The sequence below is a fragment of the Anser brachyrhynchus genome (genome assembly GCF_964034855.1).
Source record: "Anser brachyrhynchus genome assembly, chromosome: Z".
In the NCBI taxonomy this organism is placed as follows: Eukaryota; Metazoa; Chordata; class Aves; order Anseriformes; family Anatidae; genus Anser; species Anser brachyrhynchus.
Genome location: NC_137697.1, coordinates 38,414,277 through 38,433,934, shown reverse-complemented (window position 1 = coordinate 38,433,934; position 19,658 = coordinate 38,414,277). Strand labels below are relative to the sequence as shown.

At 39.9% G+C, this 19,658-nt stretch overlaps 1 protein-coding gene across 3 annotated transcripts in view; it reads right to left on the bottom strand.

Moving 5' to 3' along the window:
• Positions 1–19,658, bottom strand: part of NTRK2 (neurotrophic receptor tyrosine kinase 2) — a 172,273-nt gene that overhangs the window by 99,610 nt on the left and 53,005 nt on the right. For all 3 annotated transcript variants that reach the window (XM_080574841.1, XM_080574842.1, XM_080574843.1), the window contains exons 10-11: positions 15,476–15,576; positions 13,886–13,985 (exon numbers count right to left, since the gene is read on the bottom strand). In XM_080574841.1, coding sequence (XP_080430967.1) covers positions 13,886–13,985; positions 15,476–15,576 — 201 coding nt within the window. The remainder of the gene's footprint in view (positions 1–13,885; positions 13,986–15,475; positions 15,577–19,658) is intronic.

The following is a 19,658-nucleotide window of genomic DNA, read 5'->3' as shown; positions in this document are numbered from 1 at the left end:
TCAAAATTTGATGTATTTGTGTTTTAAGTGACTAACCTATGAGTATACTGGAAGCAAAAAAATATTCAAACACCGTAAACTTCTGTTAAAGAAGGCAGAAAATTATCTTCAGCCACATTTAGGAAGAAATTTATGTGTGTCTAGCTGACAGGTTATATACCAAACTAGGAATGTGTAGGCATATATGAACACGAACATGAATATACATGGATGCCTCAGTATGTATAAAAAGGATTCATCAGTTCAGGCTACTACCTGTGTTCATACTTACCACTAGACACTTGAAGTTTTCTCACTGGCATCAGCAAAATACCTTTGCTGTACCTTTTATACTTTCTACACACACGAGCCAACGCAGCCAGGCACAACTGAAGTGCAGTGGAGGGCACCCTCTGAAACTTCCATTCCTCAAACTCCCTCCTCCATAACTGTTTTGTAGCCAAGGCTCAAGAAGGAGAGTTGGTCCCGGTCCATATCTTGTCCAGAGCAGGTTCAGTAGAGACCTTATTAGCTAGGTCTCTTTCCTATTACTTCCTTTGTCAGTTCTGCCATGTTGGCTGGAAGCAGTGCTCCAGCATAACATTGATATTTTATCCCTGATTTAATAAGCTATTTCAGAACCACTCTAAGATGCCTCCCTCATCCAGAGCCCAGTGTGTTACAGTGCCAAGGTTAATTGAGGAGCTAAAGGCCAAGATTAAGTTCCACCTATTCTCTGGGAGGATTTAGTTTCCCATGTTACTACAAAGATACTTTCCTAGATGCACATGGAAGCTGACACAGCCAACCGCAGGACCTCTGCCTGCTGCACTTCTCTCCCTAAAGAAATACTAACCCCCATCAATATAAATGAGCCCAATTCCCATCTACATTCAGTTACTGGCAGGCTAGTATAATGGGGTCATTGTGTAAAAAAGAGCCAGGCTCACTGACCTTTTTTTTTTTTTTTTTTTTAAAGAAGGATGCTGTCAGCATACCAACATCTTTAGATACCAATCATGCATTCTGTGCAGCCCATTTCCTCTCCTCCTTCACTGAGTCCACCCCCTCCCCCCCTAAAAAAAGAACAAGGACAGGACTTCAGTTTTAAACATTAACAAGACAGCTCTTTGACTAGGTGACAGTAAAAAACAATAAACTCTGAAGTCTCCACTGTAACACTGAGGTTTCTTTTTTTTTCCCCTTGCACTAAAACAAAACAAACTAGTGACCAAGTTGTTGAACTGAAAGAAAACATTTAAAATGAAGCATTTCCACAACATTGCTCACTATCCTGAAGGATTTTTCAGTACTGTGACAGAGGAGAAAGGTTATCAGTAGTCAGCTGCAATGGAATGGCTTGGAAAAACATAGGGTATGCAACTAGCTGACTTTGAAATATCTAATTTTAACTAAACTTGAAGGTTAGGACAGCTGGAAGAGGTACTAGGAAATTCTCAGAAGCTCTATGCCTTGTAGTTAAAAGGCAAGTAATAAATGACAGGAATGAATTTAGTGTGCACAAAATAGGAGATTGCTGTTCCATTGCCAGTTGGTGTATGCAGTAGTGCACATAAAAAAAACCACATTTTCGTACATGTAGCGGTCAGTGAGAACAGTGCTCAGACTTACGCCATGAAAGCACCTGTTTGTGGAAGCATAGCTTGTACTTAGCAAAAGTGTTGTCTTGCCTTCTGGGAGCAAATCAAGGTTTGCAAAAGTTACCATCATTGTTGTATCTAAGCACTTAAATGCTAGGCAATGTCATTGTGATTAATAATGAATGCATATTGTGGCATGAACATTTTTGAAAGTACACAGATGGGTCAGCCAATTGCATAAATGACTGCAAACACATGGTAGAAATTCCTCTCCCTTTGGCACCAGAGGGTAAGGCTGTGAGCCCAGAGTGCCACAGGCAACATCAGTGTGCTCTGGATTGCTGCTGGAGAAGGAAGGTACTGGAAGGCAGAATAAGACAGTCCTGTACTTCTCTCGGGAATATCAACTCCTCATATGAATTTGGTATTTTGGGGCCAGAACCATGCCACTGATGCTTCCAGGCTATGCGCGTCTTGCAGGAACACACAGACTCTGACCTAAGCTCAGGAGCTGTCTTAACGCACCACAGGGAAAAAACAGGGGATTCAAACTTTCGCAAGTAGCCTCAGGACAGCATGGTCCAACAGCCTGATGGAACAAATGCTCCTCATTTTCTCTGTGGGTTGCTATTTGCTATTGTGCTCCTCTTGTGCATCCCACCTGCCCTGTGGCATATGCTATGTGCAAGACTCAGGTACAGGCTGCTTTTCCAAGAACAGAAAGAAAAAATGTTTCCTCCAGTTCCTCTCACTCATGCTAGATCTTCTGGTTAAGTACAAGGGGATTTTACCCTAAATCAAGTCTAAGAAATTCCAAACTATACCTTTGCCAAAATAAAGTCAGGTGTACTTACTATATACTTTACTTCACGAGACCAACAGGATGCTTAAGAGACAGAGATAAGGAAAGTTTTTTTCCCTTGCCAACCTGCCTGGGTGAGACAAATATAACTAAGAACGCAAGAACAGCCATGTCAGTCCAACCAAATGAACTTCTATTGCCCTGCCTCCAACAGGGGCCAAAAATGCATGCCTAAGAGACCACATAAACACAAAGCAAGTGCACAGACACATTTATGCAGAATACCTTTGCAGCCCAAAACCTTCACGTGCCAGAGGTGATGACTTCCTGCTTAATATTTGTGTCACTCAAACTCACATCCTCTGTGCCATTTGGCTGTCTCACAACCTGCCCCCACAGAGCCCTTGGGGTTAACTGTATCAGTGGCAGGTTGCATGGATTCTTCAGATGGCAGTAGCAGAGCCTGCATTGATATTTGCCTGGAGCATGCAGGCAGAGGCCAATGCAAGAGCAGCTGCAAATCACAAGTTTCAGACACCACGAGAAGCAGCTACAACCTGCTTAGCCAGCAAGCTGGCACTCAGAAGCACAGAAAGAGAGAAATGTAGCAGGACACTATCTACTAGTCTCTGAAGTGATTGAGGGCTGTGAGAGCTCTCAGGAATCTCCCAAGAGGAGGGCTCTGGTCAGAAATATTTACTGGTGTAGACACAAACACAGAAGTTGGCTGCCCATTTAGTTTGATGCTCAGGTAGCTATGGTGTGAGAGATACTCAAAAAATAAACAACTGCAATCAGAGCCAGCTGAGGACTTAAAACACAGGCTGCTTTTAGCACTCATCTCCACATGTCGTAGGGAAAGGGCAGGTAACAGTGCAGCTCCAGAGAATGCAGACGGGAACACTACAATGGTCCTCTCTACATAAACTAACTGAAGCCAAGAAATTCTGGTTCAGACATCAGTGTGGAAAAAGGAGTATTTCTGTGAGGTACATTCCTGCTGCTGCCTATTGCTGCAAATCACAGCAGTGCAACTTTTTTAAACAGCACAAACATACAGAGACTAGGCCGCAAAACATTCTCGAAAGCCCTTAGCCATCCCAGGTTTCAGCCATGGCCACCAGCTCATGTGTCTGAGCACTGCCAGCTGAAACAGAAGGCTCTTGTAACTCAACTCACTGATTTTAAGAGTTTTTCTCTCCAAGTTTACATTCCTCACCATGTTTTCTGACCAGAAACAAAGTTAAAATTTCTCGTACCTAAAAGTGCCATAGAGGGTTAAGTCTTCATGATGCGGCTGGAGACTAATTTAGGGGCACTAGTGTTACTCACTAAAGTGATGGAGAAATCCATGGGGAAGATGTGTTTAAAATACAAAACAAATATGAGAAAAAAAGGTTCAGTTCCAAGTTCTTATCCATGCCAGCTCTGTATTATTACACATTCAATATTCAGAGTGGACAAGAAAGAGAAGAGCGGGTGGAGGCAGGAGGACCCCAGTCAGATGAGCTGGCCAAAGTGCCAGGAAGAAGTCATGACAAATGCTCTGTAATCCGTCAGGGATGCCTGCAGGACTTTTTACGAATACTTCTTCCATGTGCATTATTCCACTTTGTGCCCCAGGGCATACAGCTATACCATGCAGTTAAAGAAATAACAGTGGTATTAACCTTTAATGCTAAGAATAAAACTAATCTAAAACTAGTAATTGTTCCTAAACAGTTACTTTGTCCATTTTACTTCATGATGAAGGACTCATTACTTTCCTCACTCCCACCACTGCTTTCTTTAGGAAGCTCCAAAAATCAAACAGAATAATGCAAAACAGAAAAAATCCCAACTCCTCCTTTTGTTTTTAAAAAATCTCAGAGAAATAAGACTAATCTCATTTTGCTAGATCCAGCTTTTCATTTCCATACTGGAAGTGTCAGTTCTTCCTGGTTTCTGACTCTGGCAGCATGAACAGTGTTAAAAGGGACAAAGCAGGGCAGAGGGCAAAAAGAAGGGTGAATGAGGGACACTTGTTTAAAAAGGCAATTCTGATTTTTAGGTAGGATACAGAGAAGGAGTTAGGATAAAATGGGTTTTGGGGGCAGCACAAAAATCTACTTGGAAATAGGAAAACCATTCCTATTTGACCTCATCATTCATTTATGGAGGGAAAAAAAAGGCATTATGTATAAAGATTTTTCTGATCCCTGAAGTGGAATATCATCCATACTGGTGACGGCATATAGCCCTAACGTCTTAAGTAAATAAATGTGAAGGGCTAAAACAGTACCCATGTGAAGCAAGGAGGCATACCTACGTCACACAAGTGAAGAAGCACTGGGGAGGTATAGTATCCCCAGGAAGAGAACAACTGAGAATGGCTGTGAGTCACTTGGAGAACATGTGTTCAGCTACCCATAAAGAAAACACCTTGGGGAATTCACAGGTTGCAGTAGTGGGGCTGTGTAAACAGCTAATACACAGAGCTGCTCCTAGGCTGTAGATATCCTTGGTGAAGATAAACATGCATGGGTGGGTGGGTGTGGGGGGTGAGTGTGCGTTTGTGAAAAAGAGATATAAAAAGGAGCCATTCATTCAAATAAAGCAATCTTATTTGAACTTTTGCCCAGAATTGAAACAAAACCTAAAGTGTTCTTTTTGCTACATATTTGAGTAGCTTGACTACCTTTTGTCTTCATTTTTCTTAATTCCTGTGAACTTTTGTACTTCTTGATTTTTTCCTAAGCAGCCACAGCACTGCTGCAACAATGGTTTTGCATTGTTTCTTATTCATTCCAAAAAAAGAAGTCACAAATATTGAAAAAAAAATCTATTTTTGATGCTTTTTCCAAATATTCTGGTCCAAGGAGTGCAATGCAATGAGAATGTACAAACAAAACAAAGGCATTTTCAGATGCATTAAAGGAAGCTGTTGATAAAAGACTACTCCTGTGTTTTTGCAAAATCAGACAAGAAAGAACAAGCAGTTTTCCTGGTTTGGAGAAAGTTCAAATAACAATCAGAAAACTTTAAAAATCTCATGTAATCTCTGAGCAGTTTTAGCTTGCAGGGCTTTTCTAGACACACATTTACCTGGAAGATACTTCTATGAGACTCAATTTTTTGTGATTTCATCCATGCTACTTTTCCACTGCAGGAAGAAGAACAACAACAGCTGTGAGGAGAACTACAGCACAGTGCTCTGTGCTAGACAGACTCTGAGACCATGGTGAATCTTTCCCTGTGGTGTGAAACTCAATACTGAAAGCTTTTACAGGAACAAAACAAAAAAGGGCCCTCCAACTGTACTAAGATTTCAGCATCCGTTAACAGAATTCATAAGTAGTTAACATAGCCAGGCATTTAAAAACACAACATTATGAACCAGATAATTAGAACATTTTATACTATTCAGGACAAGCACAAGGTTTCCCAAGCGAAAAAAAAAAAAGAGAGAGAAAAAGAAAAAAAAAAGAAAGGGAAAAAAAAAAGTTCAAACTTAGAACCTGAAACAGAAATTAATGCAGCTCTATCACAGAAGGAATCCTACATCAGTCTTTGAAAGCTGAGGAATGCAAACGGATGGAAACTTACATAAAATCTCACAGGTACTGTAAAAACTGTGTAACTAATTCCTAAGCAACATAAATTTGTAATCGCCACTGGCAATTACAAGTGGTGATCTCAGGGGAGACTCACATACATGACTCAAGTAATTCTGATGAAAAAGATGTCACTGTACTGGAAAAAGCATGCATTCTACCGTAAAAGTTTGGTATTTCCCTGTCTTCAGTTCAATTAAGCCAACACAACACCACTTGGAAGTGGTTTTGTCCACATGCCACCTTTATTTTCCCCTTTTTTTGTTCCTCAGCAGTGAGTCAGCACGGCTAGTGACAGAACAAGTAGCAATGGGCACAAACTGAAACAGAGGAAATTTCATTTAAAAATAAGGGAAAAAAAAGTGTACTGTAAGGGTGACTAGACACTCGCACATGTTGACCAGAGATGTGGAGTTTCCATCCTGAGAGATCTTCAATCCCAGCTGGACACAGCCCTTAGCACCCTGCTGTAGCTCACTCTGCTTTGAGGATGGGGGGTGTTGGACCAGACACTCTCAAGAGTGACTGTCAGTGCCAGCTGTTCCAAGATGTGTCAGTACAAGGTGGATCAGCCACCAGGAGCAGCAAAAGAACTGCTCTAACAACACCTATGCCAGCAGCCCCTCCAAAATTAGCCTTTTTCCCAGATTGAGATGACACAAAGGATCTCATTTCTACCAGGAATACTTTATATTTATCTGCTTTTCATGTTCCCACCTATGTTGTTTAAGAACTTCTTGGATTTTTAGCATCTAGTTTTCTATCATCGTATATTCGCAGCATTTCTCAAATGGTGATCTCCATGAAGCACGTATGAAATTTGTACTACATAGAACTTAAAGTATTGGAGACTTGGGGCCACTCAAAATAAAATAAAATAAATAAAATAAAATAGGCTGGCTTTGCTGTTCTTTGCTCCTTTTCTTTCTTTCTGATCTCTCAAAATATCTGGATACTTCTTCCAATCTATTTTTGTGCCTGCTCTCAATCTGATTACAGATAAACATTCAATTATTAAGATTAAGAACAACATTCTCTCCTACCTCCCATTCCTCTCATCCTCTTATTTCCTCCTACATCCAGTCTTCTTTCTCTCTAAAATTCTTCATGGGCTAGACCACAATTTCCCCTCACAAACCAATGCACTTCTGAAACAGCATGATCTGCATATAGTCAAAAGTTCATAAAGGCGCATGAAAGTGTTCACCCTTTGCACAAAAGAAACTGAAAGAAAAACCCCAGCTCTGTAAAGTAAGGACTTATGTGGCAACATGGATGCACACTGAACACAGGGTCAAAACACTCTTCAATTTACACCATTGAGTCTGACTCTTCTCTTTGGCCGTTGCCTTGATCAAGCTTTCTTTTAGGAGCTGTGCTATCCTTATAGGCCTCAGTCCACATCAAGATAGATAGAGCCCTGTATATTATGACTTTTAGCTTTGTTCACTTCCACTGCATCCATTATTAGTCTAATTTCTCTTTGGTATCTTTCCATTTCCTTCCTAACTTGTCCTTTTTGTATTCAGCATCTCCCTAGTTCTCCAGTTCATCTTACTTCTCTCTTACCATATACATGTGTAGTTCTTCATCGCACCACCCGTTCATATGCTTCTTTTTGGGAGAGGGAGAGAGGGGAATACAGCAAGCACTTGTTTAAACTTACTTTACATGTATATTTTATTAGTAAGAAATATGAGACCCCAGATAATTTTCCTGTGTTAACAAGATCCATAGCAGTCTGAACCATTAAAAGCTGCCAAAAAGTTAACAACTCATTTTCTGCCTCAGTCATTATAACTAAGTGTGAATTTTGTAACCAAAGGCAATCATAGTCAAATGCCCCATCTTATCATTAAAAATGTCCCACCTTCAGATTTGAGATGACTCCCTGAGTCCTTTTTTATATATTTGGTATGTCACTCACTGGCTTGTTCCTGCTTCACAACTGGAACTATGTTCCTCTTTTAAATCCTGCACTTTAGCATCAGACTCAGAAAAACTAGTAGCAGACAGAAATAGAAATCTGATATCTAGAGACCAAATTTTATATAAATAAACAATGGATAGCTAGAAATGCCTTATAGTATGTTCTGAAAGGGTGACACGGCCCCAGAGCAATGTTTTAAGAGACTACTCTTTTCCTTATTGGAACAAAGAGAATAAAGGCTTAAATGTTTTCAGATCTTCATAAAACCCTTTATACAGAATGACTTGAATGGATCAGTTCATAAGAACTCTCAGTCTTTGAAGTGCTTGCAGTACTTACAGCTGCTTGTAAGGTAATTTGCTTAACATAAGACACTCACAAACAATAACAAATTTATCTTCCAAATGTCCACGTGATACATAAATACTACTGCCCCCATTAAACAAGTGATGCACCTGATACAGACAGTTTGTGTCATTTGCCCATGACTATAGTGATTGGAATGCCAATGTCAAACAATTAAAATAACTTCTTGTGTCTGGTTCAGATGAGCAATATCACCATTGTCTTTACATGTCTACACACTAAAAATATTGCATATCTGAGCACATTCATTTTTTTCTACATCTTATCATACAACACTGAAGCACATGAGTTAATAGCTCTTTTATATTCTACTCACTGACTAAATAATGAAATGTTGTAAAGACATTAAAGGATTGACACCCACCAAACTGGCATTAGGGTATGTACAACACAATACTTCTACAGGTACAAATGGAAAGCCAAAAAGTTCAGTATTCAGTGACTCGATGAAGGTCAAGCAGTAAGTGTGCCCCCATGCTACAAACTGATCCTACCTTTTGAGCAAAGCTCCTCTTAGTTGTCTGGCAAACAAGGTAAAAATGTCAAGGAAGCCCTCATAGGAACCTTATTACCTATTTGAATAGTAGATCAAGTCTGCCAAACTGCAGGCCATTGCTGAAGAAGCAAAGCTTTTATTTTGCATTTAGTTTAGAACTAAAAGGCATAAAGGGTTTTCTATTCTAATTGTATGTCATTCTTCTCTTTGTAAGCAACCCAATTGTTTAAGCAAGACATGCAGAAATGCATGAATTAAATAGAATATCTCTCCCTTTTCCCATACCGGTACTTCAAACCACTTGCTGGGACTGATCTGAACTCTCCAAAATCTGAGCTGTTCAACACTCCAGTCTGAATGAAGAGGGTTTGTTTCAAAATCTCATGCAATCACCTTATTTGCCATAACAACATGGAGCAAAATAAAAATGTATTAAAGCAGAGAACATACTGACCATTTGGTATATGCCTACAGACAAATAAGAGAGAAAAAATAAGACAAATTTATCCTGCTGGCAGTAAGTTGCATCCAAAAAAAATATGCAGAAGCCTCAACAAATCATTATGTTCAAACTGAACAAGATACCACTCTACTCTAACTCGGACAGCATTATATTTAAAGTCATATGAATACAATTACTAGGGCACACAATAATTAAAGACTTTAAGGCATTGTGGACACATTCATGGACACAGAAACTGTTACCACAAGAGCAGAGTGACAATATTACTAAGCACAAAGGCAATATTACTAAGCACAAAGGCATTTCTTACCTAAACGATAATACTGTAAGACAATTGAAAAATATTCTACAATCGAAGATGAGTTCCAGTCTGCCTTCTCCTACACTGCCTTTAGCAACAAAGCTCATACTTAATAAGATTTTACAAACAAAAACAATATAGTGAATGACACACAAAGAAAACAAATCCACCACTATGGAACGTGCTCATATTGGAATAACCAGTTTAGTTTAATTACAAAGTTTTCAAGGAGCTTCACGGTCTAGAACAAAGTTACTGAAATCAATTGAAAGAAAAAGCTGTCTAGAAGTAGGAGGAAATATCTGGGTTTGACTTTGGCAGGCAAGATCCATGGGTTTGTTCCTAACTTTTAATCAGCTTGGTTAAAAAGTACTGCATCCTGACTGATAGTCCTAGTTGTAAACTTCCACACAAAAGTCATAACAAGCAGCTATGAAGGGCCTGAGGGTACAGTAGTATTTTGGGGTCATTTGTCCCAAAAGGAATACTTTTTTTTTTTTTTTTTTAATCAACCCACTTGATGTCTGGTCAGAGAAAGACAGATTTCTGTACTGCGAGCTGCACACTCTCAAAAGACTGCAAAAGGGGCAAATCATCGACAGCCAGCAGCTCCATTTAGGGCATGGTAGGCAGTTCAGAGAGAGTTTAAGGAAAGGCAAGCACCATTCAAAGGGTGATCCTTAAACTCACAGATGGGAGAAGACAGCTGGCACTGGCCAAGCATGATGGGAACTTCAGACTTAGTTTGTTATATTACTTTGCATTGCACTACCACACAAAGCTCAAAGCATTGACAGAAGCTTCATACAAACATTCAAAAAAGCCTCACTAGCCCCAGTGGGATTAAGTACACATTTGTTTCCCTCTTCTTCTGTCAGATTCTATTTGTTAGTTTGTTATGGGGCTGCTTTGGGGAGGAGTGAGTTCTCCCTCCTTTCTGGTTTTGGTAAAACCTACAGAAACTCTACAGTTTCTAAAAACAGCTGTGATAACATTCTGGTCTGCAACCACCCACTTGCAGTGCTCCTAGCATGTTAGTTGCACTATAAATGTTGTCCTTTTGCTGGAATATGAACACCTTGTGCTAAAATTTTATGCAGTTCAAATTGACAGAAATATATTCACCCTTTTAACTGAATTATGCTGTTTCAAACTTTATCCACTGATCTACCTTACATGAGTTTGCTCTGTATTTCCATCCATGCACAGTGGCACGTTGCTGTATTAACATTTGCAAAATATAAAGTTGTTTATTTTGCAATTAGCTGTTATTTACATTCACATTTTTTTCAACAGTGGAAATAGAATAAAACAAGACTAGAATTATTCTTCTGGAAATACTCTAAGGGAAATCAAAAACTTTCTCCTGCCCTCTCCTCTCCTGTTCCCCTGTTAGTTTGCAGTTTCATAAACTGGTTAGATGGAGTCAGACATATACACAAAATGATAAGAGATGTCTTGGCAGCCTTCAGTGAACTCCCACCATAAGCACTTTCATATCCTCCAGCAGGCAAGCAAGCCAAGGTGTTTCATAAGAGCAACCCACAAATCTTAATGAATACACTTAAGAAATTAACTGAAGAATTCACCATTTATGTTTCTGCATCTTGCAAGAGTCTAAAAACCTCACCTCCAGATTGAAGAAACCAAGAGGATTTTTTCACACAAAGCCGTTAACAACAGACCCCATATAAAAAGTGATTAAAATACACACAAGCAGAGCAAAAGAGAGAAATAGGTTTCACCAGTTACTTCAATGAATTTTGCAATACTGTCTGGAAGTCTAGCACAACATGAGAGCTTACCCACAGAACAGTATCTTTATTCATACTAACCCTATTTTAAGTCTGTTTGTGCACAGCTCACAGACCAGCTCTATACTGATACTGTTCCTGAAATTAATCATCAGAACATGCTACTTCACTGAGCTCTAAAAGACAAGTGAAAAGGAGCAAGGCAAGCATTAAAAGAATTGCCTCATATGGTGCTACCCGACGCCAGCTAGAATCCAGAACACCACAAACAAAATATTTTAGTTTTATTACTGGTGGTGAATGGGTGAGCTGACTTCCTTGTCATCTTTATCTGCAAAAGCACTCTACTACTACAGCTTAGGAATGAACATATCCCAGACTGTCACCTTACCCTAGATATACAAAATGAAGAGAAGCCAAAGAGAGGGTAAGTTATTTCCACACAGCTCTTCAACTTCTTTTGGTAAGAAACTGATCGGTACAGCCAATGTACTGGAAGCCTCCAGAGGACCTGTCACATAAACTGGATTCTTTTCTGCACATGTATAGTCATGGGGAGAAGGCAAGGGGGGCACGTGAGCTCTGTGGCAGTCTCTGTGTCTGCTCAGCATGCATAGAGCTTCCAGGTACAGCCAGTGCTTACGCAGCATAGCTCAAACAACAATCACCTGCTCGACATCTCTTTCTGGGGGGACTAGACACTGTTAGTCCCAAACTCCAAACATTTTCAAGCTCTGTAAGCAACAGAATTATTCAGCCAGGACACAGTCCAAGTAGGGGATAGATAATGCCCATGCAAAAGATGGGATAAACTACCATTAAAAAATATGAGGCATAAAACAAAGTCTTCAAGACAATGCAGTTGCCTGCCATGAACCCAAAAGGGATGAAAATTTCATCCCTTACATAAAGATATTTCCTACTGGACATACAGCACTGATGCCTATTTGCACACTTCTTTTTCTGATTTTCAGTGGAATGTTTTTTCCCTCGTCATGTACATGGTTACATGAGAAACACCACTGAGTGCCAGTTTAAGTTCTCCATTTACTGAGTGATTGGGGCTTTTTTTGTTGTTGTTGGTTTGTTTTCTTTTTTTCTAAAGTAGTTTCTGAAGAAGGGTGGGGAGATATTTAATGAGAGGGTGTCTGAGGTGGCCATATTGTTTTTTCACAAGGCAACAGAAAAATGAAGCACTGCCTTTTCTACATCTCTGCCTGAAGGCAACTCAGGAATTTCCTTCTTATGAATGCAAAATATTCATTCACATTTTGGGGAAGATTTGACAAGATTTTTTAATCATGTTTTATAGATATTTTCCAAAGCAATCTGGATTTTTATTCTCTCCCACTTCCCTACTAAGAGTGTTTATTAAATTTCAATTATAAAATAATGTCTATATGCTAAGTTGAGGCTAATTTTGCTGTCACTTAATTCAAAGGCATATGACAATATATATTTATGCTGCAGACTTTTCAAAGCAGGTAATATTTTATTATTAGTCTAGGTCTTACATATTGATATGGCGTTCTAATCTCAAGTTTTAAATATTGCTTTAGTATCAATTCAATAATTCAATTCTAATGATGATAAATCGAGAGAGTGTTTCTGGGACTTTGGACTATGGATAGATCCATACGTGAATGCTCACATGTAAATGCAAACTTTGGAGAAGTTTGAGGTTCACATCAGGCACAACTGAAGGTCATTCCTTTCTAACGAAATATTTATTTGTAGCTCACCACTACCAGACATACCATGCCTGTGATTTGTTTTTGAAGGACTGTATGTGAACTGTGATCTCGTATCACTGCTATTGATAACCATCACTAGTCATATTTAGAGAATAAATAAACTCTGTACTGGTTGCTGCCCTTTCAGAATTTTATGTAGTCATTATCCCAAAAGCATACCCTTAATAAAATATGAGCTAGATAGACAATTTTGCAACTAAAAACCTACTGAAGTCAAACTTACCTATTATGCAGTATGATAACCCCTTCCCAAAAGGGACACACACACTTGCCACTCTCTCCTGCTGCCACTTACCAAGATATGCACAGAAGCTCAAGAAAATGCATCCGTCAGAAAGTGCCAGTAAGACAGGAGGCACTGCAATTGCACCTTCCATTCTTGCTATTGTTTTCCTTGCATCTATCACCCTAAAGCAACATTTGAAGTATGGTCTGAAGTACCTCTGATGTACAGCATAGATTCTCATCAAATATTTGTAATCTAATTCATTTCAAAATAAATTTTAAGTTCCTATCTTCTTTCTCCCTACACTGAACAACACACTACACTCAGATAGTATTTTAGTCCAGGAAGTTTCCCACTGGGCTGTGCAAGCAGGAGGGAAAGAAATGGGATTTGTCATAAGAGAGAAAAAAAAGAGGCCCAGAAGGACTTGATCCAAAATTCTGTATTACCACCCACATTTGTCTCTACCCTTACTTACCTGATGAATAAATGAAACACTAACTGTGATGGCTCTTTATCTGGTTATCTCAAATGCTCTTGGTGCAGAAGCCTAATGTATAAGTTTGTTCAACCCGCAACAATTATGACATATTTAAGACATAAAAAGCAACCCTGCTTACCTTTCATTCCAAACTTAGAGTGTCTTCCAAACTTCAGAATAATAAGCATTATTACTAAGCCAGTGCACACCAGTGCTGCAATTCCCACCACAACATACACCTAAAAAAGAGTACACGAATAGATGTGTTTGTATTGTTCTCATGATCTATCTTCCAAAATATTTAACGTACATTCAGATTAAAACAGTTAGGTAAAGAAATTCATTTCAACCAGGAAACATTTGCACCCAGTTCAAAGAGTAGAGAAAACAGCCACTTCTTGAAGTTTCTTCCTTCCTTCTATCTTACAGAGGACAGAGATGCAGACACCTCTGAGAATCACTTTTTCAACATCCTACTTGTTCAAGGCAGGGAGGGAATGTACATCTCTTCCTTCCCTTCCAACAGAGTGGCATGTTACAGGAAAGCATGTAAGGAAAGCATATAAGAAAAAACTTTTTTACTGTGTGGGTGATCAAACACAGGCACAGGTTGCCCAGAGTGGCTGTGGAGCCTCCATCCCTGGAGATACTAAAAACCAGACTGGACACAGTCCTGTGAAACCTGCCCTGATTTAGCTGACCCCAGTTTGAGTCAGCAAGGGAAGAGGGGCAGCAAATTTCCAGAGGTCCCTTTCATCCTCAGCCATTCAGTTATTCTGTTATCAGAGAAGAGTGGCTGGTGGGATCCTCGAGATGGGGGACTAGAGGCTCGTCAGTGTTATGGCATTTAACAGACAGGAACAGAAAAAAACAGAAGCTTCAGGAGCCCATCCACTGCTGTCTCAGGACTTCTCACCCCCCAGCCATCAGCACTGGAAGGAGACGCTGGTCGGGTTTCCTCTGATTCCTGTGCCATAGGAGAATGTCTCCTGAATGCCTCCTTTCCCCCTCCTCCCTAGCTCTCAGCCCGTGCACTGGTTCATAACGCACACACTCTGCATGCATTGCCTGCTGCTGTGCCAGGGAACTGAAGCTGTGGGGGCAGTAATATTAACCAGACTAGCCACCCAATGCCAGTTTCCAGCAATTCAGCTCAGGACAGTGTGAGAGGCAAGGCAGCAAAGAAGGAGACCCACCAATTTAGCTACCTATGCTAAAGTTCTCCTGCACATGATCAAAGCACTAGACAAAAACATGTTTTAGAAGCATAGGTAAAGAGTCTGAAAGTTTGTTACAGCACATCCTCTCTGTTAGGAGCAGCTGACTTCAAGACTGGAATTCAAACAGCAATCTTTAAATTACCTTGGATGCCTTTGTTTTGTAAATATAGAGTTGCTCTCCTTGCCTAAAATTAGAAGCAGAGTCTTGGCCTGAAAAATTACAGCTAGTTGTTCAGAAAAACACAAAACCAATTAAATAGCAATTTTACTTGGTCAGAGAAGTGATTCTCTCTTTCAAAAAACTGGGCAATGGAAGGGTAGGAGTGGGGTGCACTGCTCTAATTTTTCTTTTTTTTTTCTTTTTTTTTTTCTTCTGTTTTGATCACAACATGGTAATAGCTCTGGTGTTCTAGTAGCTTAGGGTCCCATTACAATCTCTGCAGTTTCATTAGTTGCATAGTCAGAAAGTCTGCCAAGATTACAGATCAGGAAACAATGTATATACTTACAGTGATGCTATCTTCATTCTCTTTGTTGGAAACATCCGTAGAAGTGATTTGATTACTGTTATTTGTGGTGTCTCCAAGATCATTAGGTGTGGTTTCATACTCTTAGGAAATGAAAAAAAAAAAAAAAAAAAGGTTGCTTTTATAATTTCGTAACCTCAGAAGGGAAATGCTTGTCTTTATTATTTCAGCTCTGTAGCACAGCAAGGTCAGCAACACCTCTTGGGACTCTTTGAAAACTGCACATACTTGCTATTGTACCTGGTACACTTGGTGGGAGATCTCTGTGACAGGTAATTTTAAACAAATGTGTTGTGACTGAGAGACTTGACAACAGAAGCTGCTTCTCTCTGCAGCTTAACAGAGAAGCAATCTACACCATAATCTCTCTCTCTATTGGGAAACCTAGAGTTAAAAAGAACTCCATCCATAAAGCTATTTTTATGTGTTTCTGACTTCTCATTAAAAATGAAAGATGGTCCTCTATACTGAACTTCTCTAGCCTTGTATTCAGCCAAATATAGGACTGTCTTAGAAAACTAGCTTGGGGACTTTTGTTTAGCTGAGGTGAATTTAGCATATGGCTTTTGAGCTGGCTTATTACTCTAAAACGTGAAGTAGCTGTTTTTCTTAGTTTAAAAAATATTTTAAAAATACCGTTGTGTGCATAGAGGTTAAAGTTTAGCATGATAAAGTCATAAAGGTAAAACTTTAGAAAGTTACATGCCTAAGATAGTATGAAGAAATTTGATTTATCAAAATAATGATAACTGACCGGTCTACAGGGTGAATTTGGAACTACTCCATCAAAAGAATGAACAGGCTTTAATTATTTATAATTATTTAAAAATGAAACATATTTACAGTCCATGATTTTTTGTCGAATTTATTCAAATGAGATAAAAAAAATTGAAGTGTGCATATGAACTTAGAGATACATATATTAAAATAAAAAACTGAATGTATTTTATGATTACATCTGAAAATATACATAATGTTTCAATTTTATGACTGTAATGTGTGCAGATCAAAGAAACAAATAAGGGCAATAACTGCATCTATTACTCATGCACCTCTAGCATTTTAATTTAAATTAGCAATTAATCCTGTATTTCTTTGCACATTTTGATTAAAAACAATGCTATAAGCCTACTGATGAAACTGAAGCCATAAATATGAAAAAGCAAAATGCAGAGGCATAGTTCTCACTAACCACAGAGGCACTAACCCTTGCTACTTAGAAAGGCGAGGAAGGGAGGGCTGCACCTTGGTAGAATTTGCCTTCTCTAGCTCCCAAGGCCATTTTGGAGAGCTCAGCTGGCAACGCTAGCAACAAGCTGCACCAGGTTTTTGATCTTCATGCATGCACAAACACATTTTCTTTTGCAAAGCACTCAGCAGGCTGGAGATTTTTGGTATATGAACCCACACAGCTACCTCTGCCACCAGTGCTACAGTCAGTACAGTCAGGTTGTCTAGTCAGCTCATGTAGTCTATTCTGGCTCTATACCACACATGCTGAAGGACAGGATTTTTTTCAAGCCAAAATACATACAGAGCTTTCATGGGAAACAAAATTTAATTTCCTGGTCTTTTACCATTTGAACTCTCCAACTCAGCTTTGTATCTCTACGCCTATAGCTTCCTATGCAGCAAGGTCAAAATAGTAATGAAAAGCAAACAGCATTCCTTACTACAGGCAGCATAAACGTTACCCAAATGACTCACCTGCACAAGCAGCCTGGACACTGAGGCAGAGTGCTGTGCAGACCAGCCGCTACTCTGACTACAGGTTTTGCCACAGCAAAAGAGGAAACTTTTTCATTTGTAGGCAGCACATGAGCTCTTCACCAGTGCAGAATTCAGCTTTTAACAAGTATCTCAGCCTACAAGAATGGGTTTCCTTTACAACTACCTTCACTAAGTACTCACTAAGAGTTTTGACCAACCCTATTTGCAATAGCTTTATAACAAGACCAATAAACAAAACATATTGAGAACCTTCATTGCTCTCTGTAGTACAAAGTTTCTAGAGGGATTTTTTTTGCTCTTAAATTTACCTGTAAATAGTGGAGGGCAAAAGCAGTTGCTCTTTGCAATTCTGTTTACGTCCACATCTGTACTAAGCTACTGGGAAGCATACCCTGAAGGACTAATGAGAACTATGCAGAATATTTCATGTCTAGCTTTTGAGTCCTCCGAATGCAGTTTTATATTAAAATGGGCAAGAGAAAAAGTAGGTCACTTCGGTACACTGGTGTTGCATTGCCATTTCCCACCGTGTAACTGTGAAACATTTACATTTGAATGAGTGCCAGATTTTCAAAGCCTCTTGAAATGGGTGAGCCAGGCAAGGAAAACATGCACAACAGCCATCCAGCCAAAACCAGGCAATTCTGAATTAAAAAAATTCTTGTTCACTTTATTATGCAATCATGCTATAGACACATAGCATTCTGATACAGACAGGGTCACGCCTCTTGACTCACACTATGTGGGACTCGTATTGCTTCAGGGCCAGATTCCCTGGTGCCTAGCACCTTATGCAGTTACCTATAACTGTGCCAACTGAGGTAAAGCACATCTCTAGCTGGATAGTATCCTGTAGCTGCTTTAAAAACAAGGTGCAAAGCAGCTGGGATACAGATGAGAACACCGCAATAAACACTGGGGCGTCATTGTGCACAGTCCTCCTGGGGGCTCAGTGCTACGGGGCACGTTGTCTCTGCCATGTTCATGACCACATTAGAAGAAGCAGGGTGGCATGGAAACATGAACTAGCAGCCAAGGAATCTGGCTCTGTATTTGGTTTCCTGCACAACCCTGGGCAGGTTGCTCTGTCTCCACCAGTACCTCCTGCACAGGACCACTCCAGCCTCTCCTCCTTGCCTTTTCCAGCCACGAGGGACCAGTGACGGCTCCACGCCACCAGCAGGTAAGTCTCTACGTGCAGGGAACCCCCCAATGAACCTAACATCATGCAGACTTCTGCTGCCTCCCCAGTTCTTCTGTTTCCCACAGTATTTTTAAAACACTTAATGGGAAGCCTTTGGAAACCACCTCACAGGGAGTGCAAGACACAGAAGGGTCAAGTCCCAAGGGACAGCTGGGGAGCGAGTGGGCTTTAAACCTCCCTTCCAACATCATCTGAGTTGTGGATAAACATTAGCACAGAGATCAAGTGGTCTGAAAAGGAGTCGTGGAAAAGGCTTGGTCTCCAGGGGGAGCTAATCCCAGCGGGTTCCCCTGTCAGCTATGCAGGCTGTGGTTCTCCACAGAAGTGAAAGAGCTTCTCGGCTTTCCAGCCTGCCTCATATATTCATCTCACCAACTGGACTTGTGAATTTGGAATAATTTAGGGAAACACTCTGGAAAGTGTTTCTCAAAGCAAGCACTGAGTCACTGAAGCAAAGATCAAAGACAGCAATTTCAAAAAGCAGGAAGAAAAGCCAGAAATAACAAGGAATACTGCTTTCATCAGGATGAGATCTTGCTGGTTGTGATTCACTTGCACAACTTTGGGCACACATTTTGACAGAATCAACCAAAGTCACTTGAAGCACAGTGCTCACATGGTTAAAGCCATACACATGCACCAGGACCTTGGCAAACAGCTCAGAATCAAAAGCTTCATGTACTTATGTATATATGCTTATATAAATACAACAGAATTAAGAAATTGTGCAAACCACCATCACCTTCTGCAACTCCTATCCCCCTCAAAAATAATAATTTGGAAAGAGAGGGAGGGGAAGCTGTGCTTTAGTATTTCTAAGCACTTAAACCAAAATGGTGCTTCAGTTGCACATTTGCTAAAGTTTAATGACATGGAATGGAATCAAAGCAATAACATTTAAATCAGCTTAAAGAAAACTTGACTTATGGGCCATTTCATCCTAATGAAAGTATTCCAAACTGGATCAAGCTTCCACTGGAAGCTAAAGGGTGTTGGGGTATGTTGGTTAGAATGGACTTTTCATGCTCACCAGAAGTGTACCAGAAGTACTACATAAAACTAGTTGGTTGTTTTGCTGTTCACAGATTCTATTCTAATGCATGCTGGCTTCCACTAGGTACAGCCTAAAACATTTTGCCTAACTAAAAACTAATGTGAACACCATGTCATCAAATCTTCTGGCACTCACTCAGATATCACTGAGCTGATGCTTTGCTTATGTAAGAGAGA